Source organism: Dromaius novaehollandiae, chromosome 26 (genome assembly GCF_036370855.1).
Source record: "Dromaius novaehollandiae isolate bDroNov1 chromosome 26, bDroNov1.hap1, whole genome shotgun sequence".
Lineage (NCBI taxonomy): Eukaryota > Metazoa > Chordata > Aves > Casuariiformes > Dromaiidae > Dromaius > Dromaius novaehollandiae.
Genome location: NC_088123.1, coordinates 2,801,109 through 2,826,960, shown reverse-complemented (window position 1 = coordinate 2,826,960; position 25,852 = coordinate 2,801,109). Strand labels below are relative to the sequence as shown.

The 25,852-nt window shown below is 50.5% G+C and overlaps 2 protein-coding genes across 2 annotated transcripts; both read left to right on the top strand.

The window, feature by feature from the left end:
* Positions 1-10,685: 10,685 nt before the first annotated feature.
* On the top strand, positions 10,686-12,868 carry LOC135323655 (ubiquitin carboxyl-terminal hydrolase 36-like). Its single transcript, XM_064497683.1, has 5 exons — positions 10,686-11,230; positions 11,402-11,504; positions 11,677-11,744; positions 11,907-11,972; positions 12,714-12,868. The coding sequence occupies exons 1-5, from the start codon at positions 11,140-11,142 to the stop codon at positions 12,866-12,868; spliced, it is 483 nt and encodes a 160-aa protein (XP_064353753.1). The 5' UTR covers positions 10,686-11,139.
* Positions 12,752-18,070, top strand: LOC135323680 (ubiquitin carboxyl-terminal hydrolase 42-like). The gene is made up of 7 exons (XM_064497750.1): positions 12,752-13,365; positions 13,745-13,885; positions 14,109-14,209; positions 14,668-14,806; positions 15,575-16,236; positions 17,079-17,361; positions 17,858-18,070. The coding sequence occupies exons 1-5, from the start codon at positions 13,264-13,266 to the stop codon at positions 16,193-16,195; spliced, it is 1,104 nt and encodes a 367-aa protein (XP_064353820.1). The 5' UTR covers positions 12,752-13,263; the 3' UTR covers positions 16,196-16,236; positions 17,079-17,361; positions 17,858-18,070.
* Positions 18,071-25,852: the final 7,782 nt, after the last annotated feature.

Below are 25,852 nucleotides of genomic sequence, written 5' to 3'. Positions count from 1 at the left end.
CTAGAAAGAATGGCGCAGGTACCTGTAGGACCGCAAGCTATGCTAGTAGAGGCGGTGAAACAATTAGGAGAGAGCATGAGAGAGCAAGCACAGGCGTTGCGGGATAATATGCAACAGAATCAAAGACAGATATTCGCTGCCCTTGCTCCTTTGCAAAATCCCGGCGGAAATACCCCCCCCGATCGACGATCGGCACGCTGCTACCGATGCGGCGTTGCGGCACGCTGCTACCGATGCGGCATTGTTGGTCATCTTCGCAGAGAATGCCAAGCTAGTAGAGTATGGTGTCCCAACTGCAAAAGCAACAAACATGATGGAGCGGCTTGCTGGAAGGCTGGCTCGGGAAACGCCCGGAGGAGCGGGACGAGCCGCCCCGCGACGACACAAAAGGCGGCATTCACCACAACAACTCAGCAACCCCCGCAGTTAACACAACCACCTCAGCCGGCGCCCAGCTCCACTCCGAACGGCATGAACCCCTTTGTCTTCGACCAGCCACCAGAGGGAGTCTCGGACTGGACTTGGCAACAGCAGTAGACGCCACCTTATTGGATACAAAGCCAACAAGAATCCGGACGAATGTCTACGGACCAGTAATTATTAATCATGAGCCAGTAGGTGCCTTACTGATTGGAAGATCGTCCGCTACAATGAAAGGATTACAAGTTTTGACAGGATTGATCGACAAGGACTATTTCGGGGAAATACAAATTGTGGTTTCAGCAATGTTTCCACCTATGCACATACCACAAGGATCGAGAATAGCCCAGCTTATTCCGCTTCCCCACCTGACTGTAGGGGTAGCACCAGCGAAAGAGCAACCACGAGGCTATGGTGCTTTTGGTTCCACTGCAAGTGTAGTATTACTGACTGTCGGAATGCATCAAAGGCCCCGACAAACTGTGACTGTAAAGTATAAAAAAGAATCTATACGCCTTAATGCCTTATTGGACACTGGAGCGGATGTATCAATAATTAGCACTAAGATCTGGCCCCAGCATTGGCCAACCCGAGAGACCAGCTCTACGGTAGCTGGAGTAGGCGGGGTCACCCTCGCCCGAAAATCATCGACGCTACAATGGACTATAGGGAACAAGGTGGTTAATTGCTCCGTCTCCATTTTACCCCTACCTGAAGGAGTGCAAGCATTAATAGGGCGCGATATCCTTGCCCAGATGGGTATGGTGCTTACCTCGGAACACCCTTTATAGCACCGGCCATTGCCTGGACTTTCCCAATCCCACTCAGCTGGAGGACTGATCAGCCTGTGTGGGTAGAGCAATGGCCGCTTAAACGGGAAAGTCTCATTCAAGCACATGAACTAGTAAAGGAACAGTACAAACAAGGTCATCTAAGACTATCTACCAGCCCTTGGAATACCCCAATATTTGTGATCAAGAAAAAATCCGGCAAATACAGACTTTTACACGATCTACGTGCTGTAAACAGACAGATGCATGACATGGGTGCTTTACAACCGGGGTTACCCAACCCAGCAATGATCCCAGAAGGCTGGCACCTGCTAATCGTAGATTTAAAGGACTGTTTCTTTACCATAGCCCTCCATGAAGATGATAAACAGCGATTTGCATTTACACTCCCTGCTATCAATAGAGAGGGGCCAGACCAAAGATTTGAATGGACAGTACTACCGCAGGGTATGCGAAACTCACCAACCCTCTGTCAACTCTATGTCGATGCGGCACTTCAACCGTTACGTCAACAGTGGCCAGAGACCATGATATATCACTACATGGACGACATATTGTTGGCACAAAAAACCCCCTTTTCTCCTGAACAAAAATTTGATCTAATCACACAATTAAAGAAAAAGGAACTTGTGGTGGCCCCGGAAAAGGTACAGGAATCCAGCCCCTGGCAGTATCTAGGTTGGCATATTTCGAATGCCACCATCAGACCACAGAAATTGACAATCAGGACTGACATAAGAACACTCAATGATGCTCAAAAACTATTAGGAGACCTTCAACGGATCCGTCCGGTTGTCGGCATTCCTAATGAACTTTTAAATCTGCTACGCCCCTGCTGAAGGGAACAGACCCAGCGGCTGCCGTCACGCTCACAGAGGAACAGCAACGGGTACTCCAGGAAATTGCATCGCTAATTACTACGCGTGCTACGCACCGACGCCTGGAAAATCAGCCACTTGATCTTACTATTTTATGTGGCCCACAATACCTAATGGGAGCCATTACACAACACAAAATAAAAACGGGGGAAAAAAGAGGGTTGGCGGAACCCATTGTACTAGAATGGATAGCACCACCGTTACAACCAAAACGAACTATTCAAGAAAAAATTTCAACGCTGGCCGAACTCATTAGGAAAGGAAGAAACCGAATATTACAAATTGAGGGAGCACCACCGAATACCATTTGGCTGCCATTGAAACCCAACGACCTAGAATGGTCAGGCGGTTGTTGAACGAGCAAACAGCACTGTCAAACAATATATAGAAAAGTTTAAGGACATCCTAGACATCAAGGAAAAAATTGATAAGACCCTATTCGTACTAAACTATTTGTGTGTATTCGGGGACGACAAAGAACCACCAGCAATCAAACATCATATAGAAGAAGAAAAGGCTGGTAGCCGGACCTTTAGAGTAAAATACCGGGACATGAAAACGGGAGTATGGATAGGTCCAGCAGAGGTAATATATGTAGGGCGCGGTTATGTGTGTATATCTTCTCCCACAGGACCGGTTTGGGTTCCCAGCAGATTTACGAAACCTGTGATAGACGAAGGAGCGACTGTGGACAAAGACCATGCTCGGAATCGGACAGACAACTCTGCGCAAAATTGTCCTATTGATTCTGATAATTGCTGAAGGGTCTACGATGTTGTCTCAGATTGATACTCAACAGAATATGTGGGTTACATGGGCTAACGAAACTAACCAGCGCACCTTTTGTTTGTCTCTAGCCTCAGGAAGCGATCCCTTCCGGACGTGTCTATTTGGGGTGCCTATAGGAGCTCCAAAGGAATTGGTCAAGCTGTTAGGCCCATACTCAACTTCACTCACTCTCTTAAATGGGTCCTTCTCGAGCAACCTCTCAGACGGAGTGGTTGCTGCACTGCAACATCTTAATATATCGTTGCCATGGGATCCACAAGAATTAGATTTGTTAGGGTCAGTAGCAGTAGGAAACACTAGTGATAATTGGACACAAACCTGTTTTATACTAAATAAAGGTAAACAAAATAAGACTCATTGGACGAACATAACGTCTAGAACTTTAGGGTTTAACGCCAATGGTAATTATTGTGGGTGGAATAACTCCAATAATAGTGAGCCACTTGGGGCCTATGGAGTAAATGATCACAACTCAATGTGGCCTATGAGTGCCTCTAAGGCACTGCCTCCTGGTATTTTTCTAATTTGTGGTGACAGAGCATGGCAAGGTGTGCCAGGAAACGCTTATGGGGGACCTTGTTATATAGGACGCCTGACACTCTTTGCCCTTGACTTACATGATCAGCGTTGGTCAAATCTGACTGCAGCAATCAGACATAGAAGAAGTGAGAATCGTCGAGGCAAGCGTGAATTGAAAAAACTAGGTTCAGATTGTGCTGATGATGTAGAATTATGGGGGCCTGCGGAAAGGTTTTTCGCCGCAGCTTTAGCTCCTAATGTTGCAGTTGCGCATGCCATGTCTAATCTAAATAAACTTGCTTGTTGGGCTGTTAAGCAATCAAATGTTACTACACAAATTCTCTCTGAAATGTCACAGGATATGGATAGCCTGAGACATGCAGTGTTGCAAAATAGAGCAGCTATAGACTTTCTGCTTTTGGCACAGGGACGCGGGTGTGAGGATTTTGAAGGAATGTGTTGTTTTAATTTTTCTGATCATGGACAGTCAATCCATGAGCAATTGAAATGGCTAAAGGACCACACCCAGAGAATCACCGTACAGTATAATTGGTTTGATGATCTGTTTAGAAAGATGTTTGGTAATGTGAGTACCTGGATTTTGGGCTTGATCAAAGAAGGGCTACGTATTCTATTCATAATTGTATTAATTTTAATTGCTGTAAGAGTGATTTTTGGCTGCTTAACACAAAAGCTTGAACAATTAACTAAAAAAGTCTTTCTCGCACAAAATAAAAACGGGGGAATTGTGGAGGACTGGCTTGAGGGCAGAGGTCATGTGAAGATTGAACAAATAAAGGAAGCAGAACTAAGTACATATTGCACACAGTTGATGTGAGCCAAGTCCCGTACGAGAGTAAAAACAGCTAGAGCCAAGGACACATTGTCCTTGGCTCCAATGTGTTATCAATGATTAGTCCTGGGAACTTGCGGGTGATGTAATGCAGAAGGCGTTGGGGTAAACAAAATTGCTATTACCAATAAGGAGCTCAGCCTTTGCAATATGTATGAGCCTGATTAGTCCTGTGCTATATAAAGGAAGATCACGCCTAATAAAGAGGAAGTACGCTGATCACTCATATTGAGCGTCTGGGTCTTCCCTCCGTCGGCTCCTCCCGTGCAAGTTTCCAACAATACGTAATCTGCTGGAAGCAGTCCAACTGCCCCAAAGAAATTGCTGCAATACACTGCCCAGCCCATACTAAAGACACTACAGAAATTAGTAGAGGAAATGCATTAGCTGACGCTGCTGCGAAGGCTGCAGCCCGACAACCTCTGAGAGAAGGTATGGTGGCAGTTCCAAGGATGAACCAAAGTCAGTGGCCAAATTTAATAGACCCCCAAAACCATGTATGAAAAGGACTGCTCAGTGGAAGAGAACAAAACAATGGGAGTAGTGGGAAGCAAAACAAGATGATGATGGAATATGGACAATTGGCGGAAAACCAATTCTACCAAAAACATATTTAATTACTATAGCTAGGTGGTTTCACGATAAAGCTCATGGGGGAGCCGAGGCAATAGCTAAACAGGTACAGAAAGTATGGGCCGCTCCAGGAATTTATGTGGCTGCAAAAAGAATAACAAATAGCTGCCCGACCTGCCAGAAGTTTTCAAGTAGCAAACCAAGCTCAGAGCTAGGGGGATGACCATGGGCCCACTTCCCTTTCCAAAAGCTACAAACAGATTATGCGGGTATGCCATCTGCCAATGGGTACAAACACTTGTTAGTGATAGCAGATCAGTTATCAGGCTGGGTAGGAGCTTTCCCAACAAGAAAGGCCGATGCAGGAGGGGTAGTAAAAGCCTTACTGAAAGAAACCATACCTGGGTAGAGAGTCCCAGAAGCCATTGATTCAGACAGGGGTGCCCGTTTTACGGCAAGCATAATCACTCAGTTATAGAAATCATTAGGCATAAAAAGAAACCTATGTACCCCTTATCACCCACAATCTTCAGGACAAGTAGAGAGAATGAATAGAACCTTAAAAGGAAAAATAGCAAGAATATGTACACGTGCTAGCCTAAAATGGCCAGAAGCATGAAACTTAGCTCTATGGGATGTTTGAAATGCCCCACAGCAACCCATAGGACTAACGCCAGCAGAAATTCTCTTTGGGAGACATTTAGCTGTACTAGGGACTTGTTATTCCAGCTAAGACCAGCCTGTTAGACAGAAATGAATGACTAACCCAGTATGTTCTAAGTATGCAAAAAGGATTCAAAATCTTAAAAAAAAATATATATATATACATATATATATATATGCTCGATGATATCAATCCACACCACCTGAAATACAAGTGCCTGATATACAGCCTGGGGATGAAGTTTTAGTTAAAGTATTTTCACAAAAATCCAAGTTAAAGCCTAAATGGAATGGGCCATATACTCTCATATTATGTTCTTATTTTGCTGTTAGAGTTGAACTGTACTTGTATATGCTAAGAAAGGATGTGTATGTGTAAGAACACTTTGTAATCTTATATTCATAGATGGCATTGTTGTAGATACAAGTAACCATTCCAATATTTGTATTTGTAACTTTACCAGAATCATGGGATGTGATTTTAAGTATTTAGCTCCTATCACATCTTATCAGTTGTTACAATCTAATTATACATTGATTCAAAATTTACTACCTACCCCCATTGGAATGAATCTCACCCTGGTAAGGAAACTCCTACAACATGAGGACCTGCGTCGACTGCTAGAACGCATCCAAAACAGTGGACAGAAAGCGCTAATCACTGTTCATCATGATGCAGAAGAGAGACACCACATCTTGGAAAGGGTAAAAAGGGACGGAGAACATCATGGCTGGGAAACTCTCCTCGGATGGTCACCAACTGCAACAGGGATTTATAATGGCATGTTGCACCCAGTAGTAGTTGTGTTAACTGTGTTATGCCTATTACTTACGATCATATTATACAGAAGATTATGGAAAGTGATAGTATGCCTCGAAAGGCTTCAAGAACTCCCTTTAAAGGATTAGCAGGGATGCTTCATAAAAACAAAGGGGGGACTGTTAAAGAATATTGAGCTGAAACTGTCTAGAGATAGCTGCTTAGCACAACTTCTATAAAACTTGCTCAGCATGAGGAGCTAAATTTGCTGAAGCCTTAGGCCGCCCTTAGATAAAATAATGAACTTTTACTTAGTCCAGTAGGAAAAGAGGCCTCAGAGCTGGTTCAAACTGGAATGATAAGGGAGTTACAAGCAGTTTGCATTCCTGTGCTTCACACTCCGAAAGGGAGGATGTCAAGGCTGTGAAATAAGGTGTCGTTGGGCGCCAGGACCCTGGGAAACAAAGCCTCCTCTCACTGCTGAAACAGTGTTAATTTGGGAGGTCTGGACTATGTCGGGGTCTGGATTATATCCCCTTCCTCAGGACCTCGGGAGATAACACCTACTGCCACTGCTGGGGCAGTGCTAATTGCTGGAACAACACCTCTCTGTCAGGGCCTTGAGAGACAAGGACGGGACCCGAAGAATTAAGACACATCTGTCAGCAGAAACCGCAACAGTAAAGATAAACAGCCTGCCTAGGGACAGGGATGAGACCCGATAAGGAGCAGGAGACCCCAGACCTAAATATTACTATTGGTCCAAACTACCGCGTGAGGGGTGGAGAGCCCAGACTGGAAAGTATAATTGCCCAGGGATTTCCTTGCTCGGGGTCCCTCTTCGGAGGCACCCAGCTCGAGCTGTAATTACTGCACGTGTGTCATTAAAATGTAATTATTTAATTTGCTTTGATTTGGCTCTGAACTTTTCTGCGGGAACCCAGGGTCGGGCCCTGTTATGGTGGCCGACAAGCCTCATTTCCATAACACCAGACACACCAAAGTGGGGCAGGGATGCAGCAAAGCGGGGCCCAGCGGGGACAGAGGGGCCGTGCCACGGCCTCGCGCAGGGGCACAGTGGCAGGCAGGCTGTGCCAGGGCCAGCACCGGGCAGCGCAGCGGGGCGGCACCCTGTGCGGCCCTGGAGCAGGCAGCCCTGCCGGTGCCCACTGGCCCCGGGCGCGGGCCCGGCCAGCCCCGGCCGAGGCGCAGGAGGCGGCGGCGGGGGTGAGGGTGGGGCTGCAGCCACCACATGCTGCGCTGTCGCCCGGGCCCTGGGGGAGCAGGGCCGGCCCGGGCCCATGCAGCAATGTGACTGGGCGCGCTGCACGTCGCTCGTGGCGCTGCCCGCCCCTGCCGCGCCCCGATTGGCTCTGTGCCTCCACCTCGCCTGCCGCTCGGCCAGCCAGCGCGGAGATGGGCGGGGCCCGGCAGGCGGCCCGCGGGGCCCGGGCAGCCTGGCGGGGCTGGCGCGGGCCTGGCTGGCTGCTGCCCTCTCGGGGCCAGCCCGGAGCCCGGAGCCTGGCGCCAGCCCGGGACTCCACACGCCAACCGCCCACGCTGCCCGCCAGTGCTGGAGGCAGGCACGCCAGGGCACACCGGGCATCCTCCCCTCCGGAGAGCTGCGCCCACGGAGGCGGCAGAGCTGGGGGCCGTGAGGGGCCCTCAGGTGAGGGCGAGGCGGCTGGCACAGCTCTGGTGAGACCCCTTCGGTTCGGCCTCCGCCCTGACTCCAACCACTACCCTGCAGCCCTACCCCGCCCCAAAACCCTTCCCCCGCCCCACCCCCCAGGCCCCTGCTCGGATCTCTAGCCCCACGCCCTCACCGCCCAGCCAAAGCCCAAAGCGGTCAGCCCTTAGCCTCCCTCTCACCCCAACTCTCAGCCTGATCCCTCACCCCAGTTCCCAGCCATGCAGTGCTCGCCCTGAGGCCTCGCCCGAACCCAGGAAGCTGGCCCATGCCCTAGCCGCTTGCCAGCCACCCTGAGCAGAGCTCGGAACCCTCCCTCAAGCCTCCCCTGACCCCTACCCCGAAAAGGCAAGTGCCAACCCATAGCCCACAGCCAAAACACTGGGCCCTAACCACAAACCCAAAGGGCAAGCCTAAACGCTAGTCCTCTCCTGGTAACCCCCTGACAGTGAATGGCGATGTTCGAGGGAAGGCGATTTCTTTCAGGTTATGCCTGATAAAGTATGCTTCCCTCTACGGTCACACTAGCCATGCGATTCGTGTTCCAGAAGGCCTTTTCCCCACCCACATCCTACTGACAGCGTTCAGAGACATGGTGCCTTTTTTTCCTCCGTTTCACAGCCAAACTGTGAAATGCAGTCTTCATTAAAGTCTGAGCGGGCAGAAGACATTGTTTAGGGAGGCCAGGACTTGAGGGAGGGAGTTACCTTTCCTACCTGCTAAGCACTTGGAATACATCCCCAGCCGCATGAGGATCTCCATTATCAAGCTCCCAGGAAACACCAGATCCACCCTCCAAGCGTGCCCCACACAGTAACAGCTCGGCCATGCTGGAACTGTGAGCGTTATCATGACCAGTTTGGTCCAAACGGAAGCTACCACCAGGTGCTTAGAGGAAGGGGGGGCGGGGGTGTGGGGGTGTGTCTCAGAGAGCCGTTCGCTCTGCACAGAGCTCCACCAAATTAAAGCAGTGTCATCCCACCAGTAATCTGTTACCATCTCTCTCCTGGGGAGATTACAGATTATGCCCCTCACTACTACGAATACGAGGGGGCTAACATGTTCAGCTGGCAGAGTCAGAGCTAGACATCTGTCCATAGTCTAAGCAGCTCCTAGTAAGACTTCACACAATGCACCTTTGCTTTAAATGACCTCCTTCCTCTTTTCTTCCTCTTCCTCTTCCCCTATTAGGAATGAAATGCTGGCTGGCTTCAAAAGCATCGCTTTGCACTTGCAGATCTGAGCCCTTCCCTCAGAGCAGCTCAGAAAGCCAAGGTCAAAGTGGAGTACCATTTGGATCCTTGGGTCCCCAAGAGGGGAAAAGACAACCCGCACCACCGTGAACATGCCAGCGCAAACTGCACAGCAGGTACGGTGACAGCAGCATGCCCGTTTTTCTGAGTAGGCTTATTCTGCCTGGGAAGGAGGTGTGAGCCGTGCCGGCGGAAGCACAGCCCCCGCCCCCGTCCCTGCCGTAAGCAGGGCTGGGCAGCAGCTGCGGCCCCGGGTCCTAAAGGGGGGCAGGGCCACGCCACCCCTGGCACCTGCCTGTCACAGACACGCTGCGATCCGATTGGCTGCGTCACATCAGGACCGGCCCACTCAGCTGCTACGAGCCTTCTCATTGGCCGAGCTGCCCGCCATCTCAATGGCCCACAGAGCTGGGGTCACTGCGGCAGAGAGGGCGGCGGCGCAGCAGCTCCTTGCGCGCTCTCTGCCCGGGTGCTCGCCGTTGCGCTGGCGGAAGCAAGCGTGGGCTCAGCGAGCCTTCTGGATAACTGGGCTCGTTCCTTTTCCAATTGGAATTGCGTGTGACAGAAATGAAGTCATGCTCTGCAAGTTGGGGTCGGGCCCCACCTGCAGGAGCTGGCCTAGAAAGGAGCTACTCCTGTGAGTAAAGACTTCAAGAGTAAAGGTGAATTTTGTGACTCCCCAAAGGCGCTGGCAGTGGCTAAGGAAAAAGGCCAGCATAACTGGACTATCAGCTGAGCGCCTGGGGATGGAAGGGACTTGGCAACAGTTCCTGAAGGCCAAGTAGTCATGGTTGCCCACGAGAAAAAGTCAAACAGATGAGTAAACTCTTCTTCCCCAACTGTGCGTTGACCAGCCAACGTGAGTGGCAGCCTTCCTGGGCTGTCTCTACTACGTGCTTGTGTTCTCCAGGGCAGCTGGTTCTTGTGGGGGCTGCTCTCCAGAACACTGCCTTTGGAACCTCCGTTCCTAAAACAAAGGCCAGCAGTCTCTTTTACAATCTAATTTCCTTGCAGTCATTACTGATGGAATTGCTCCGCCACAAAGGATGCATTTCCCACCCGAGAAGATTTCTGTGGCTTGGCGGCAAAGGCAAAGCGTTGGAGCTGGACTCCGCAACCTGGGCAATACGTGTTTCCTCAACTCTGTTCTACAGTGTTTGACCTACACGCCCCCTCTGGCCAATTACCTGCTTTCTGGGGAACACAGCCAATCGTGTGAGTACTTGGGATCACGTTCCTTGCAAGCTGCTGGACAGCTCTGCAGGTGAAAGGACAGCAGTGACTCTGTGAAGCAGACTCTGGGTTTTCCTAGTGTCCCTGCAGGGGCTCCCTTTTAAGAGCGCATGCACGGCAGGCTCAGGATAGCTGAGGGAGTGCTTGCTTTCCTTTAATGCCCCGTGCTCCGGCGTCGAAGGAGGGTTCTTTCTTCCCTCCTGTGAATGATCAAGGGCATTGGGAAGTAAGGCGCTTCATGAATATTTGGCCTGTGGCTTTCCGGCTGCTCGAAAGACGATAAAATTTCGGAGGAGGGCATCACAGGTTCTTGGTATTCCTTCCCAGCCGGGTTTCCCTAATGCACGACCGCTGCGAGACCTGATGTGGTCACTGTTGAACCGGGAGAAGAGGAAAACTACTACAGAGCACCGTGAAAGCAATATGAGCTAGTCGGGCTATTCCCGTGCACCTCCCTGCAGAAGAGGGCTTGGCAGTAGTCCTTCAGGTGCTTCATCAGAAAATGCCTGCTAGTGCAGGCTTACTGGTTAATGCTTATGCGCACAGACTGGGCTGTTGGCACCTTTGGAGAAGAGAGCGTGGAACGGAGAGCAGAGACCGCACTTCCAACTTGGAGATTGCTGGTGCTTAAGGTTTTCCACAGGTACATAGGTATCTCGCACTAGCCAGAGGTGGTTTCTTCCTTGACTCTTCACAGGTCGTGAGCAAGGCTTCTGCATGCTGTGTACGATGGAAGCTCACGTTAAGCATGTCCTGTTCTGCTCTGACAATGCCGTCGAGCCTACGGCTGTCTTCAGTGACCTTAGACGTAAGTCATTTCAGATGGCGTTCTTTGCAGAAACGTCTGAATTTTCAGAGGGTTATTTCACGGGTGCAAAGGGCTTGGAGAGTTTAATTGTTGTAGGAGAGAGAGCTTTTAGAAAAGTAGGTTTTCTGTCCCTTTTGAAGAGATAAGCATTCTGCCCTTTGTATTTATTAGGAATAGGGGAGCATTTCTGTTTTGGCAGACAGGAAGATGCTCACGAATTCTTATGTTACACCGTGGCTGCTATGCAGACTGCTTGCTTGAATGGAAGCACCAGGTAAGCAGAACCAAGTTAACCTTGAAGTGTTCTCTAGCACTTTTGACGCCTTCCTTTCCTACCCTACGTGAAAACCTTTGTCCAGGGTTTTCATAGAAAAGAAAAGCTCTTTGAAGAAAGAGCTACCTCTCCGCCTCAGCTCTTCTGAGCGCTGATGATAATTTGTTTCCAGCTTGGACACGTCGTCGCAAGCCACCACGGTCATTCACCAAATATTTGGAGGATTCCTAAGATCCAGAGGTACTTTTGGAAACTACTACTGTCCTTGGAACTGATCTGTGCCTTTGTGCCCGTTTGTTGCAAAGAGCTTGCGGTGTGCCAAGAAGTAGCGGCTCTCAATAATGTAAACGGGCAAAGTGAGTCTCCTTCCCATTTTGTGAAGTGCTTCTGTTTGGCTTCCAGTAACGTGCTTGAGCTGCCAAGCAGTTTCAGAGTCCTATGAGGCCTTCCTCGATATCCCGTTGGAGATAAAGGTAAGACGTCTTGGAGCGGTGGCTGACGATGCCGTCGAAGGCCCCGAGCTTTCGGGGGCTGTTCTTTCTTTTTGTGGCTTTCTAAACTCGACGGAGTTCACGTAGGCATGTATGCTGTTCATGGCAAAAACGCTTGGTGGAGGCTGGGAGGTGGATTGGACTTGGTCCTCCTCTGGAAGCCCCGTGAATGGTCTCCATGTGTGTGGGGGGGTTTAAGCCGGAGAGAGAGCAATTAGCGTATCTCCGCACGCGTGCTCGTCCTATGATACTTCCCAGTTTTGGACTACCCCGATACACTTCTGATTGGTACGCGATGGCTTTTTTTGCTCTTGTGATTTACGCAAAGGCATACCACAGATAACTTGATTGTGCGCTACCGCAGACAGGTAGCTCTTGGTACCAAAGTACAGTCCTTTTCAAACAAGGTCAGTGTTCAGCATACTCTGCTTCTGCCTCCTTCTTCACGGTGTTGGCTGCTTCGCAAGTAGGTCTCCCACGTGTGCACGAGGGAGGCCCTGCGGCAAAAGAGGAGTTGCGGGTTGGCATTTGAGTTTCCAGCAACTCAGTGCCTTCCTTTCTTCCTCCTCCAGGCAGCCTCCTCTGTCCCCGGGGCGCTCAAAGAATTTGTGAGACCTGAGCTGCTGGATGGTGAGAATTGCTACAAATGTAGCAAGTAAGTAGTCTTCCTAATGCCATCGGACTAGGAGATAGTGGCCGAACCCATTGCCCGCCTCAGAGCAGAAGTTACCCTTTGCTTTGCTTCAGAAAGACAAACGAGACGAGGAGACGCAGCTCTGGGTTGTGCAGCTAATGAACCCTGAAGTCACCCAAAGCTTGGAAAAGAGTACCTTTGCTTCTCAGAGCGGAATCTGTGTCATTCTGTTCAGCTAGTTGGAAATCTTTGATAAGAAGCGCAGGCGCTAGCTCGCATTCCGGAACCGCGCTCCGGTGAGAGAGTCACGTTCCTGCTGCCTTGCACGTTGTCGGCAAGCCTTACTTTTGGGCCCAGGAAAGATACATGCTCAGGCATTTGCTTGGCTACCGAAAGACAACGTTCCCGATCCGTATCGAGCTGGCCTCCTACATCCTGCCAGGTTCTCTGCAGGAGCAAGGCTGAAATGCAGGGTGTGGCTTTAAGGAAAGAAGCCCCGTCTTAGGCAAGGAAGTACCATTCAGCTAGGATGAGCGTGAGAGAGACATGGAAACTTGCTTGACTTTTGGCGTGAGGGGGAGGGGGGAAGATGCCTTGAAACAATTGCCTGTGCTTGCTTTGAAGGTGTGAGAAGATGGTTGCTGCGTCCAAGAGGTTTACAATACATTGCTCTTCCAACGTTCTCACCATAGCCCTGAAAAGATTTGCCAACTTCACTGGTGGAAAGATTAGCAAGGTATCTATGCAAGTGTAATGCCTTCTTGGGAAGGGAGATTTCCCAAGGCGGAACACTCTCTTCAACGTTGTTAATGTCGGCCAACTGTAACCGTAGCAATGGGAGATGTCTAGGCAAAATCAGCGCAAGAAGTAGGTCTGACTCTTTCTCTTCCAGTAACAGCAAAGCTCCCTTGTGACGATAAGCGTATGCTCCGCTCTGAAAGAGCTGGTTTTGCGTTGAGCAGTTCTCTGCAATGGAAGTGATTAAACGTTGTCTCTGGGAAGACTGATTTCTGAGGAGGCAAAACATGTCTGTCTAAGCTTCCAGCAGTGTTCTTCCCCGGCTCTTTCATGAAGTGTTCCCAGATGAGTTTTGAATCCTCTTGCTCTGTCTTCAGGATGTGGAATATCCAGAGTATTTGGACCTGCGAGCATACATGTCTCAGCCAGTTGGAGAACCAGTCCTCTACGCCTTATATGCAGTCCTGGTGCACAGAGGTGCCAGCGGTCGTGCAGGACACTATTTCTGCTTCACCAAGGTAAGCATCAGCTTCATTTCTTGCAGGGCAGAATCTGTGCTGGTGAAGAGAAACTTGTCCCAGCATGTTACTGACAACCATTGTTTTGAAGGGGAAAGAGCTCGTTACATGTCTCCTTTGACTAGTCTTGGTGTCTCCTTTGTCTGCTAGTGTTCTGTCTGGGTTTTCCTGTAGAGAGCACGCTCTAGAGTTGCTCTAAAGGCATCGTTGCCTTTCATTGCAGGCCAGTAATGGACTGTGGTATGAGATGAATGATGCCTCGGTAGTCCTTTGCGACCTCCAAACCGTTCTCAGTCAGCAGGCATATTTACTTTTTTATATCTGGTAAGAGCGAGCATTCAGATGGGTTTGGGGTACCTTTCCTTTTCGCGCTGCTGAAACCTCTCTTCTGCTCCTCTGACGTGTTTTTCCTTCTGTCCTGGGCGGAAAGGACTATTGGTAGAATTGCGTTCTGTCCAGTCTGGAATTCCCCATGTCACGCAGTGTCTTTCATTGCTTGGCCTTCACCTGCTGCACTTGCGTAACTTGCTACGTACGTGCTCTGTGGAGCTGGCGAATGCCATAAAGGAGGAGAAATTCAGGCCAGAGGTGGTGTAAGGATGAGTTTTTGCTCTGCAAGGGACGGCCGTGGTAGGAAGAGCAGCATCTAATTTTCAGCTTGTAGTCTTGGTTACGTTCTCAGTATGACGTATCAGCTGCTCCTAGATGATGGCAGGATGGGATTCAGCCCAAGAGGAGGCTGACAGGGCATGTCTCAACTGAGATCGCTGTTGTTTCCCAAGGTGCGATGGTGAGACACTTGGAGAATGCACTTCTGATGCGCCCGTGCCATCTGATCCCCCTTCGTGCCTTGGTCAGCCGGGGGCTAATAAGAAGGGGGCTGGATTTCTGAAACCGCAGCTTGCTCCTCATATGCTGAAGGTAACTGGGAGGGGGGAGGGGGGAAGAGAGGGAAGGAGAGAGGCAGCAAATGGGTAGTGGGAATTGCCTTTTTCTTCCTTTTTTTTTTTTCTTTTTTGGTAGCGTCTGCATTGCATTTTCCCTCCCACCCTGCAGCTTTCTTCACAGCTCTCCTGCTGCAGCCGGAATCACTCAAACAGTGGCTGCTGCTGAATTGCGTGCAGCCCTGCTGCTTCTTTACTTGCAGCTCCGCTTCCTGAAGCACAGTGAGACATTGGAAGTAGAGCCTAGTCATGCTCAAATCCTGGGAAAAAAAAGGGAAAGACTGCTTGGTTTATTGTTAGTGCTGTCACTTGAGCTGAGACAGCAAAACCAGAATGGCTTATTCCTGAGCACTGGAACAAGTATGCTGGGGGTTTCAGGGAAAGTTGAAAGGGGAAAAATGGATGCAGGTACATAGCTAGAGACAGAGAGAGAGAGCGAGCGCGAGAGCGAGCGCGAGTGATTTGGGGCCATCTTTAATCCGTGCTCAGCTGTTTGGATGGGCTTTCAAAAATGATGCTCATTTGCTTCCAGTCGGCCAAAAACCAAAAGTAGGAATGAACAACACTTGCTGGCCTTGCACTTCGAATTAAAGCAGAGTGGGGCATTTTTTGTTGTTGTTTTTTTTTCTCTTCATCTCCTGAGGCAATTTGTGGGACTCCCTGGTAGGAGGGGTTTGTGTTTGGGGCTTCTCCAAGCTGTGTGTTTGCACATAGCCATCTCACGATCTCTTCTTTTGAAATACAGAGCTCAAGTCATTTAAAGAGAAATGGAGCCCTGAAAGAGGATCCCAGTACCATTGGCGTCACAGAAATGGGCGGTGATTCCCACAAGAGGAGGTGCTCTCGCAAGCTGGAAAGAAACAAGCAAAACTGCCACCTGCAGCAGGATTGCCCTGGAAGCAGGCGCACATCTTCCCGTAGTGACAGAAACTGCCTGGATAAGGGCAGAAGCTCCGGAAAATGTCCTCCTTACCGATCCCGAAGCAGAGGACAAACAGAGCAAGAGAGGTCACACGAGCATTCTTGCAAAAGCAGGTGGCTCCACCTGTCATCACACGCCAGAGGGGAAGGCGGGCATCACTTCAGCAGCCACCGAGCAGATGCACACTGCTGTCCAGTCCCGGAGCAGCAGTCTGAAAACTATTCTCCTCAACGACGAGCACCTTCAGCTGTGTCAGTTCCTTCCGGTTTTGAGGGCTCTTCCCGGAAGACTGAAAAGCAAAGAAACAGAAAAAGAGGACATCCTCACGCCGGAGGGAGCAACAACAAAATAGAAGGGAAACGGAGAAAGACCGAGAAAAGCGATTTCCCCAGTTTGCTCCTCGTTCTTCTCTGGCTGTTCCTCCTGTTTGCCAGTTGGCTTTAAAGAGCTCTCAGTAGCGTGGCGTCTGTCTGGAGATCACGTGGGTAGGTCGATCAAGTGAAGGCAGGAAAGATAGTGCTGAGCACTTCAGAAGGGGACTGCTAACGGTGCTGACTGCTGCTTGGAATACGCAGGGGTAGAAGACACCGCTCTGGAATAAAGTTATTAGATGTTTATTACCTTGAAATCCCCAAACCACAAGGGGAACCCCAGGAACCTTGCGGGCAGACGACTGGGCTGCCCCAGGCACCATAGAGCATCGGCCCCTGGCGAGGTTCGGGGGGGTGGGGGTTTGAGGCAAAAGAATAGGCTACAATGTGGCGTAGTGTGCATGCGCTGGAGATAACAAGGAGAGCGGTAGTTCTTTAGATGTACAGATAACAAGGGAAGCAATAATTCTTTAGGAATACGTGAGTCCAGGTTGATGCCTGTGTGGTGCACCTAAGGGTCGCGACCTGCTGTTCCCCTTGGAGTCTGAACACCAAGTGTTTTGGCAGCTGGAATAGTTGGCTGGCCAGCATGCTCCTGTCTCCTCGCCAATATTCCGCTTTTATTTACCCACTAACGGGACCAATTTACCCACTAACGGGACCATACAGTTAGAGGCACATGTGCACACGCTTCTGGATCAGGCTACGAGAATGATTGTTTTCTTTGGCACCTCTTCCAGAACTAGCCTCAATTAAGGATGTGTGTACAAGCCAGGACCTAATGTCCGCTCGACCTCTGAGGGTGTGCGTTTCTTAGTAAGGCAGACGTTCAGAAATTACCACAGAGCAGCTGCAAATCATCCCCTGCAGTAGACTTGATAAAATACAGTCCCATGTAGGCATCGAGTGCCACATCTGTTTTTTCTGTTCTTAACTTGCCCCTTTCCTTCCGACAGTATGATTTGGATTTCTCTGCACTCCACATGGACAGTCGCAAGCATAAGAGCAAGAAGAAAAAGAGCAGACCCATCAAGAAGCTGGAAAGCTGCTTGGAATGCTCAGATCCTCCTTTCCAGAAGTACCCACGGGAGGAGAAGGAAGAAGCCCATCCTCCAGACAGCTCTCTACGGGAGCAATACAGCAACCGTGGCAGTAAACAACTCCACGGGGACGGGCAGCCTTCCCGTGCAGCTGGAAGCCAGCAATAGAGCTCCATCACATCCCGCGGGGAGCTGGAAGGTAAGGGGCCGGAGGAAGTTTGCAGGATTCCTTTTGATTCAAGCAGAGAGTAGTCTTTCAAATACTTTTCAAGGGGTTGCGTCAGGAAGGCTGTGCAGTACGCCCTGGCTTCCAAATATTCTGCCTCAATTCGAAAAAGACACAAGTTTTCCTCGTGTGTGTGTTTGTTTCCAGTTTTGAATGGCCGCTAGGAAAGGAGGCAAAACTGCCACCAAATGTCACGTCCCTAAGGTCTACCGTCGGCCAGGGGAGCAGGTAGCCGTGTCCTGCTCTTCTGCACAGTACACCCGTCCTAGCACGCAACCGACAGGCGGTGGCTTTTCCTGGGAGGCTTTTGGAAGCCTCCTTCTCGAGGTCGCTCCAGTCCCAGAGTCACAGCGCACGTCAAGCTGCGGGCAGGCTCAGCTCTTTGCTGTTTAGAAAGCAAACCGCTGAGCAGATGGGTTTGTGCTGAATGTCATGACAGGGAGTGAGCCTGCTTCCTTTTGTTGTTCAGATGCAGAGCTTGAGGACGGGATCCATCAAGACTCTGACTAACCTTCCCATCTACACCACCACTTACCATCCAACCCAGCAGAGAGCCGTTCTCCAAACAATGCTAACCAATCCGAGCTTGAAGAGTGTTCTCAGAGCAATAAAGTTGCCGTGAAAACAAAACCCAGTCCTTGGCAGTGCTTCAGATTTCTGTGCGGAATTTCACCATGAAAAGCAGAAACACTTTTTTCCCAGTCCTTTTCCCTTAGGCGTCCTTTTCTAACAGGTGCCAGTAATGCCGACGGGCGGCAGAGATCGCGCTGGCGCACGGGGCCTGGCAGTAGCCAAGGCGCGAATGGGGCGCCGCAGGAGCGCCCGGCAGCAGTGCGGCAAGCAAGTCGCTCTGTTGCTCGGGCAGGTGAAGTGTCAGCACGGCTGCTCAGAAGCTGCTAGCGCTTCCCTGGGCCTGGGTGGCGGGAGCGAGGCTGAAGGGAACTAGTGATGTCTAGCAACTGCCTAAGGTAAAGGGAAATCGGCGGAGGCCCAGCTGGAGAACGACGGGGCATGTTGGGGTGCAGGGCCACTCACACGCAGCTGCTGTTGACAACACAGCCCCGTGCGGCCATCGCAGCCAAGGCAGAGGTGCCAGACACACCAAAGTGGGGGAGGGATGCAGCAAAGTGGGGCCCAGCAGGGACAGAGGGGCCGTGCCACGGCCAGAGTGAATGGCAATGTTCGAGGGAAGGCGATTTCTGTCAGCTTATGCCTGATAGAGCACACTTGCCTTGTTAAAGAATAGCGAACTGAAACTGTCTAGAGGTAGCCGCTTAGCACAACTTCTATACAACTTGCTTAGCATGAGGAGCTAAATTTGCTGAAGCCTTAGGCTGCACTTAGATAAAATAATGAACTTTTACTTAGTCCAGTAAGAAAAGGGCCTCAGAGCTGGTTCCAGCTGGGAACATAAGGAAGTTACAAGCAGTCTGCATTCCTGCGTCTCACACTCTGAAAGAGAGGACATCAAGGCTGTGGAAGAAGACCGGTGCAGGGCATTAGGACCTTGAGGGACAAAGCCTTAGCTCACTGCTGGGGCAGTGTTAATTGCTATGATTTAGAATCACCTCCTCCTCCTCCTCAGGACCTTGAGAGACAGCAGTAAGACCCAACAAGAAACGAAGGTACAACCGTCAGCAGAAACCGCAACAGTAAAGATAAGGGAGAAAAAGAGCCTGCCTAGGAACAAGGATGACACCCAATAAGGAGCAGGAGACCGCAGACCTAAAAATTACTCTTGGTCTGAACTACCGCGTGAGGGGTGGGAAACTTAATTTGAAAAAGCTATAATTGCCCAGGGATTTCTATGTTCGGGGTCCCTCTTCGGAGGCACCCAGCTCGAGCTGTAATTACCACTTGCGCGTCATTAAAATTTAATTATTTAATTTGCTTTGATTTGGCTCTGAACTTTTCTGCGGAAACCTAGGGTCGAGCCCTGTTATGGTGGCTGGCGAGCCTAATTTCCGTAACATTAGTAGCGCAATGGCCTTGGCTGTGTTTGTTCTTCCAGAGGCACACCCAGTCTTTGGGCTGAAGGCATACCATGAATCTTTGGAAGGGCCTCATGCAATTTCGTGCTTGGCTTCTCTGTTCCTTTTCTAATAGCATTTGCTTTGCTTCTTTTGACTTCTTCAGAGCAAGGAGCATGTGCTTTCATGGCCATGTCTGTCTGAGTGGTTGGGTCTCCTTGACCAATAACCATGAGGTGTCACAGTGCATGTAAAGGTAAGATTTGGGGTTTTTCTGCCCCAGATGCTTTACTTGCCCTGCAGTGAATGTCCTGTGACACTTTATTGCCCAGCCAGGCAATGTCCTCTGATTTTTTCTGTTGGCCTGAGATAGGGAGATGAGTGAGTCGGGGGGGGGGGTTGTTTGTTTTTGTTTTTGTTTTTGTTTTAAGCAGCCACTCGCTGCCAGAAGAAAGGAAGGCGCAAGGGCATCTGGGGCTGTCTTCTTCAGAGGGGGTTCTTCCCAGCCTGGAGTCACATGCATGTGAGCACTACTTGGCTTGGGAAAGGAACGCCTGGAAAGCCTCCTCCTAAGGCCTGAACCCATGCTAATGAGGCTAAGCCATTAGAGAAAGCCCAAAGGCATCTCGTCTTGTTCTTGATGTACCAGCTGAGAGGACAAGAGGGCCAGGAAACCAAGAGAGAGGAAAATTCTCCCTCTGTTTTCCACTCCTTAGGAAATTCCACCACAGCAGAATGGAAGTGACTGGGGTTTTTTCTGTGCAAGCAGGCAGCTTGTGTGTCCAGAGACAAGCGAGGTGAAGGAGAGCAGAGACTCGCCGAGGTGAGTGAAGCTGCTCCACAGCTGCAGATGTCTTAGCCCAGTGCAAGGAGTGGGGAAGTGGTGTAGCTGTGAAGTGTGTGGGGCAGGGGCTGGGGTTTTGTAGCTCTGTCCGTGTGTGGTGTGTAGGAGGAGGGCTGGGAGCTCCCGAGGCCTCTGCAGGTCAGAGCTGTGCTGTCTGTCTGGATTTCTGAACCTTCTTGCCAGCAGAAGCTGGCAACGGGCACAAAGTGAAACATAGGGAGTTCCGACTGAGCATGAGGGAAAGCTCCTTTAGTGTGAGAACAGGAACAGGTTGCGCAGAGAGGTTTGTGGAGTCTCCTTCCTTGGAGATATTCTAAAGCCATCTGGACGTGGTCCTGGGCAACGTGCTGTCGGTGCCCCTGCTTGAGCAGGGGGGTTGGACTAGGTGATCTGCAGAGGTTCCTTCCAACGTCAACCGTTCTGTGATTCTGTAATCCAGTGACGGGGGTGAGGCTTCCCTAGGTTTGCTGCTCTCTATAAGGGAAGGATGCTTTGTGTTTTGCTGCTGGGGGCTGAGGATGATGCTAGTCAGTGAAGCCGCCTGTGCTCTCTCTGCTGCGTGTAGGCAACCTGCAACATGCTTGGTCGGTCCCTGCAGAGTCGCACGTGGATGTTTGGGAGCCTGGCGTGTCGGCATCTCTGAAGTACGGATGTGCTTCTTGGCAAGAGCCTGATCTTCATGGTAGCAGAATGTCAGCAGGTACTGTGTAACCTTTCCGGGGGCTTTCCCCTCAAGTTATGTCAAGGAAGGCTTGTCAGACCTCGGGAATGACAGTGCCATTACAAGATCCCCCAGGAGACGAGGGGCAAAATGTTACTCTGGTCCTTCTCTTGCTGGTGCTCTCCAGAGCACACTGGGCACTTTCTCGTGCTGTGGACCGAGTTGCTGGAGAGGGGCAGATCTGCTGTCAGTACAGGCAAACTGAAGAGTAGGCCCGGCATTTCAGGTAAAGGCATGATGTAATGGACTGTACAGCTTGTTGATGTTTGCCAGGAGCTTGATGCAACTTGTCCATTGGGTGTGAAAATATTTTTTCCCAAATGAAGCAGGCCAGTTGATTTCTTGTCTTTCAGAGCACCTTGTTCCTGAAAGTCCAGCTCATTGTGATGGAGGCCATGGGCACTTTCTTTTTGCATTCTCTCAGCCTGCCTCAGGAAAGGTGCTGCAGAAGTGACAGAAGCTTACCACAGTACAGATCTCAGGGTAAGTCCAAGGATAACTTGTATTTTGCTCTGCTGGGTGTCTAGGTCTGACCGTCATAATGCCTCTAACATCCCTTGCACATTGCACTGAGTAATGCCAGTAGATGAGACAGCCTGAGAATAATTTCATGTGTGGACACCTTTAAAATTCCTGATTCTTCTTTTTTCCTCCTTCTCTTCCCTTGTCTTGTTGCTTCACACCTTTTGAGTTGCTTGTCTGCTGACACGTGGCTGTGGTTTGATGGACTCAGAATTCATGGAGCGGTGCAAGTGGCTTAGTCGCCAAGACACCTGCTGCAGTTGGTTTGGAGCAAGAGAATTGAGTGTTAAATGGGTGTGTTGCAGAAGCAGGCAGGATGCTGTGGCTAAGGATGCCCCTTAAGAGCTGTGAGTGGGAATGGGGAGGAGAAACCTATCATCTGCACCATGGATGCTGCACACAGCCCTGCTGCACACACATGCCCCAAGAGAGCGGCGCGTGCACTCCCCCATTGCCCAGAGAGCACAGTGCCGAGCCCAGAGCTGCGCCTGCTGTGCCCACAGCCCTGGGGCAGCAGGGCTGTGTGTGGGGGTGGTGTGGGGGCTGGTGCACAAAGCCTGCCCTCCTCCTGTGAGGTTTGGGTGGGAAGGGGAAGGGCAGGGGTGTGTGGGGTGGAGGAAGGGAGGGGCTGCCTGGGAGCCCGAACCCTGGGTTCTCTCCCAGCTCCAGCGCACTGCTGGCAGGCAGGTCTGGGGAATGTCGCTTGTCCCCTGTGGGCCTCAGCCAGTCCCTGGGCTGTGGAGTGTTGGCCCTGGGGCAGTGCTTACCTTGGGGGAGGGTGCCTGTGGGAGGGCCCCTACAGCACCCAGAGACCCTCGATTCCCCAGTCCAGGGTCTGGCTTGCAATTCTTGCTCTTGAGCTTCCTAGGTGAAAGGGGAGGTGATGCAGAGAGAGCTATGCATGCTGCAGTGGCCATAGAAATGCCTGTGGGATAGCCCATGGGGTTGACCAGCTCTTGCCTTTTCCTGCAGGGAAATCCAATGCAAGGAAAAGGCTGGTTGCTGCAGGTGGGAAGAGGCAGGAAACCATCTTTCTTTTGCATCTGTAGCTGGAGTTGAGCAGCTGGGAAGGTACCTCCCCCAGACGCGCTTTTGAACAAGGCCGATGCTACAGAGGGGCCAGCAGTGACAGCAGCGGTGGGAGCTCCCATGGGAGACGGGAGATGCCAACTCCAATAGCCCAACAGAAGCAAGGCTGCCGCAGCTTCATGTCCCCAGCTCCAGGAGGCAGTGAGGCCAAGCATGTTTTCCCAACAGGCAAAGAAGCACCCCTACCCACACCACAGGGACTGAAGGCGCAGGGCTGATGGTCAATGAAGCCTTGGGCTGCTGGGAAGAGGGTGTGGGTGGTCAGGGCCCTTCAGGGCTGTCCATGCCCTCAGGGCCCTGACCCTCACGTGCAAAGACATACCCAGGCTACAGGGTCTCCCCCCTAGCTGGTGCAGGCCAATGGCCTTTCCAGTAGCTGACCCCCAGGCTCCAGCATGTCTCCAGTTGCTGTCTTGGACCCCCCCCTAGTCCCTGCAGTGGCCAACTTTCAGACCCTCTGCTCCAGTATGCAGCCCAGATGTAAGGCCACTCCAAAGCTTGGCTCCAAAACCTCGTCTCCTGCTCTCCACCTTGTCTGGCTTGATGCTTGCTAGCGATTGCACACGCTGGCATACACACCCGCACAGCATGGACACAATATGCACGCACGCTGGTCTCTCCATTTGCTGGCAGCCCAGCCCCTGTGACTAGTGTCGCCTTCTCCAGTGGCTGGCACTTTGACCTCCACTCACACACACACGCACAGGGTAGAGAGTCCCCTCCGCCTGGAGAATAGTTTGCAAGGGAGTTAAGAAGAAGTCAAGGCGGGCTGCAGTTATGAGGCACAGGGCATGGCCACAGAAGCTTCCTGTCCAGACACCTGTCCACAAGCAACCTTGTGGCTTGGTTGAAGAGCCCGGTGTGGGTGTTCTTTTGATTCTGATGAGGTTATGGGGGTTCCTTGGCCTGTCCTTGTTCCTCTGCTCCTTTGTGTCTGTGGAGATTAGCCTTTTGTCCTGTAGCCTAACACAAAGCAGGAAGGAGAAGAAGAGCTGACTGTTTCAGCAAGACATGCTTGGAACAGCTGGAACTTGGTGCATTGCACTGCAGACTGAACAGTCCGGTGATAAACCTAATTGCAACTAAATACACTTGGGAAACCAAACCAAGGTGAAGAGGTTTCTGGCACTTAAGTACCAGTCTCCCTAGCCTCCCTTTGGTCACTCGTGCCACTGTGCTGGTGTGTTCATGCTCCTGCCCTGATCTTGATCCTCTTGTAATCCAAGTACCTCTAGCTCTTCCGGTTCCCAAGGAAGTGTCAAGAAGTAGAAGAATCTTGCCTATTTTCTGCCTTTTTCTGGGGGGGGTTTAGTCTGACATGCTCTTGCTGAAACTCCACTTTGTACACTGGGCAAGACTCTGTTCTCCAGGTCACTGTGGCTTTCCTCATTGTAGAAGTGATAGCCCTCCTCCGTCCTGTGGAAATAGCAATGTGAGCAAGATCAACAGGAACAGTCCCAAGTGCTCTAAGCCTGTAGTGAGTCTTCTGACCCATTTCTTTGGAGGTGGCGAGAGCTAATTCCTAGGTGTGTACAGCAAGGTATGTGAGCCTTGGCAACCATGTTTCTGCACATTAGGAGAAGGAAAGGTTACTGCTGCTACAAGCTGGTGTCTGAAGTTCCCTTTTGGCTTCCTGTGGAGAAATGCCATCCTTCTGGAGGGAATCTTTCAGCTACTTCTAAGTGCCAGCATGACGGGGAGAGAGCAAGGAGAAAAATTCTTCTATGGAGAATGTAATTGTGGGCCATAGGAGGTCAGGCTTGACTGTCCTTCTGCAGCAGTTATTTTGAAGGGGAAGGTGGCTTTTTTCCAGGAAACCCTAAGTTATGTGACAGACGCTGCTGCAATACCTTTTGGAACAAATACGATGATTAAGTTGTCCACAAGAAAAGCAGGGTTGGGATCCTTATCTTTGGACAGTGTTTCTTTCTGCTTTTTTCCTGAAGGCTGCCTCTCAGCTGAGGAGTGGATCAAGGCTTTCTTGCTGACCGTTGCTCCACTGTCAAGCCCGAAGAGTTCTAGAATAAAAATGGATAGCTAAGGCAGAATTTCCTTCTTAGCAGAGCATGCATGGTTCAGAGACCTGAGTTCATATTTCCTTCTTTTCTTCAGAGTTTTCTCCTGGCAAAATTGAGTATTTCACTGGACGTTGTGTAAGAGCAATGAGAAAAGCCATCATCTCCAATCTGAGCTTCCAAATGGATAGGCATGGCCATAGTAGAGATATTGTCTGGGCAGAGAGGACATACCTTCTTCCTCAGAAAGGGTGAAGTAAGAGGGGCAGGTTGGCATGTACACCTTATGCTGCATTCTCTGCATTCCCTTTTTGTGATTTTTTTGGAATGGACACTGTGTTTCCAAACAGCTGTTTCAGGACCTGCTTTTCTACTCTAAAACTTCTCAAAGTGATGCCTGAGGTTGAAATGTGCCAGAAGATGGCCTGATGCCTTCCGTGGCATGGGCACAAGCAGCTGTCCATCTGTCATGGCTTTGCTCCTCAGTTCCTGGCTCTTACTGTTCATCACGCGCTGAGGACTGATGTGTGCTTGGGAAGTGTGGTTAGCCTCCAGGCTGGAAAGGCAGTGTATCGTTTCCTGTGCTTCTCACTGAACCGCAGGTTGGGATTCCCATTTGCCTGTTTTCCCTTGACATCTCCTCACCTCCCAAAGAATCTCCTGTGTGCAGGAGTTTAGTCACCTGTTACAGGCAAATGTATCCTGGAAGGGTTTTCATAAATGGCCTTGAGCTCCCCTGTGAAAGATTCCCTTGACTGAGAGCTCCTTCCAGCATTTTCTTGTCAGGGCTTTGAGCCCTTCTCAAATCCAGATGACATTTATTGGTGGCAACTTGATGGATGTTTGTTCTGGTGCCAGCCTTTCCTGTGATGGCCAGCATTTCAACTGGTTCTCTGGCCCTAGAGCACCTTCTGTTCCACGTAACAACCATGTTTCCTCTGTCTTCATTTTGCTCCGTTACATTACGTTCTTTTTCCCGTGTCCTTTTGACTGACAGGCACTTCATTTTTGGAGCATCTTCACAGCCTGCCTTTGTTGCTTTTTGTTTGAATAGCAATTCCTTTTTTTTCCCCCCTCCAAAGAGACCAGGATTATTCCCAGTGTTCCATATGATATCCGTCAAGTCCCAGTATGAATAGTCCTGTCTCTGCTGGTTAAATATGGCTTTTTTCATGATTCTACTGGTGGATGATTAGTGTGTGATTAGCTGATGCTCTCAGCTTTGTAGCTGCATAAGAAATTCATGGTAACGTCCCCATTTACTGAGCCCCGGGTTAGAGGAGAAATCCCTGTGGTTAATCCT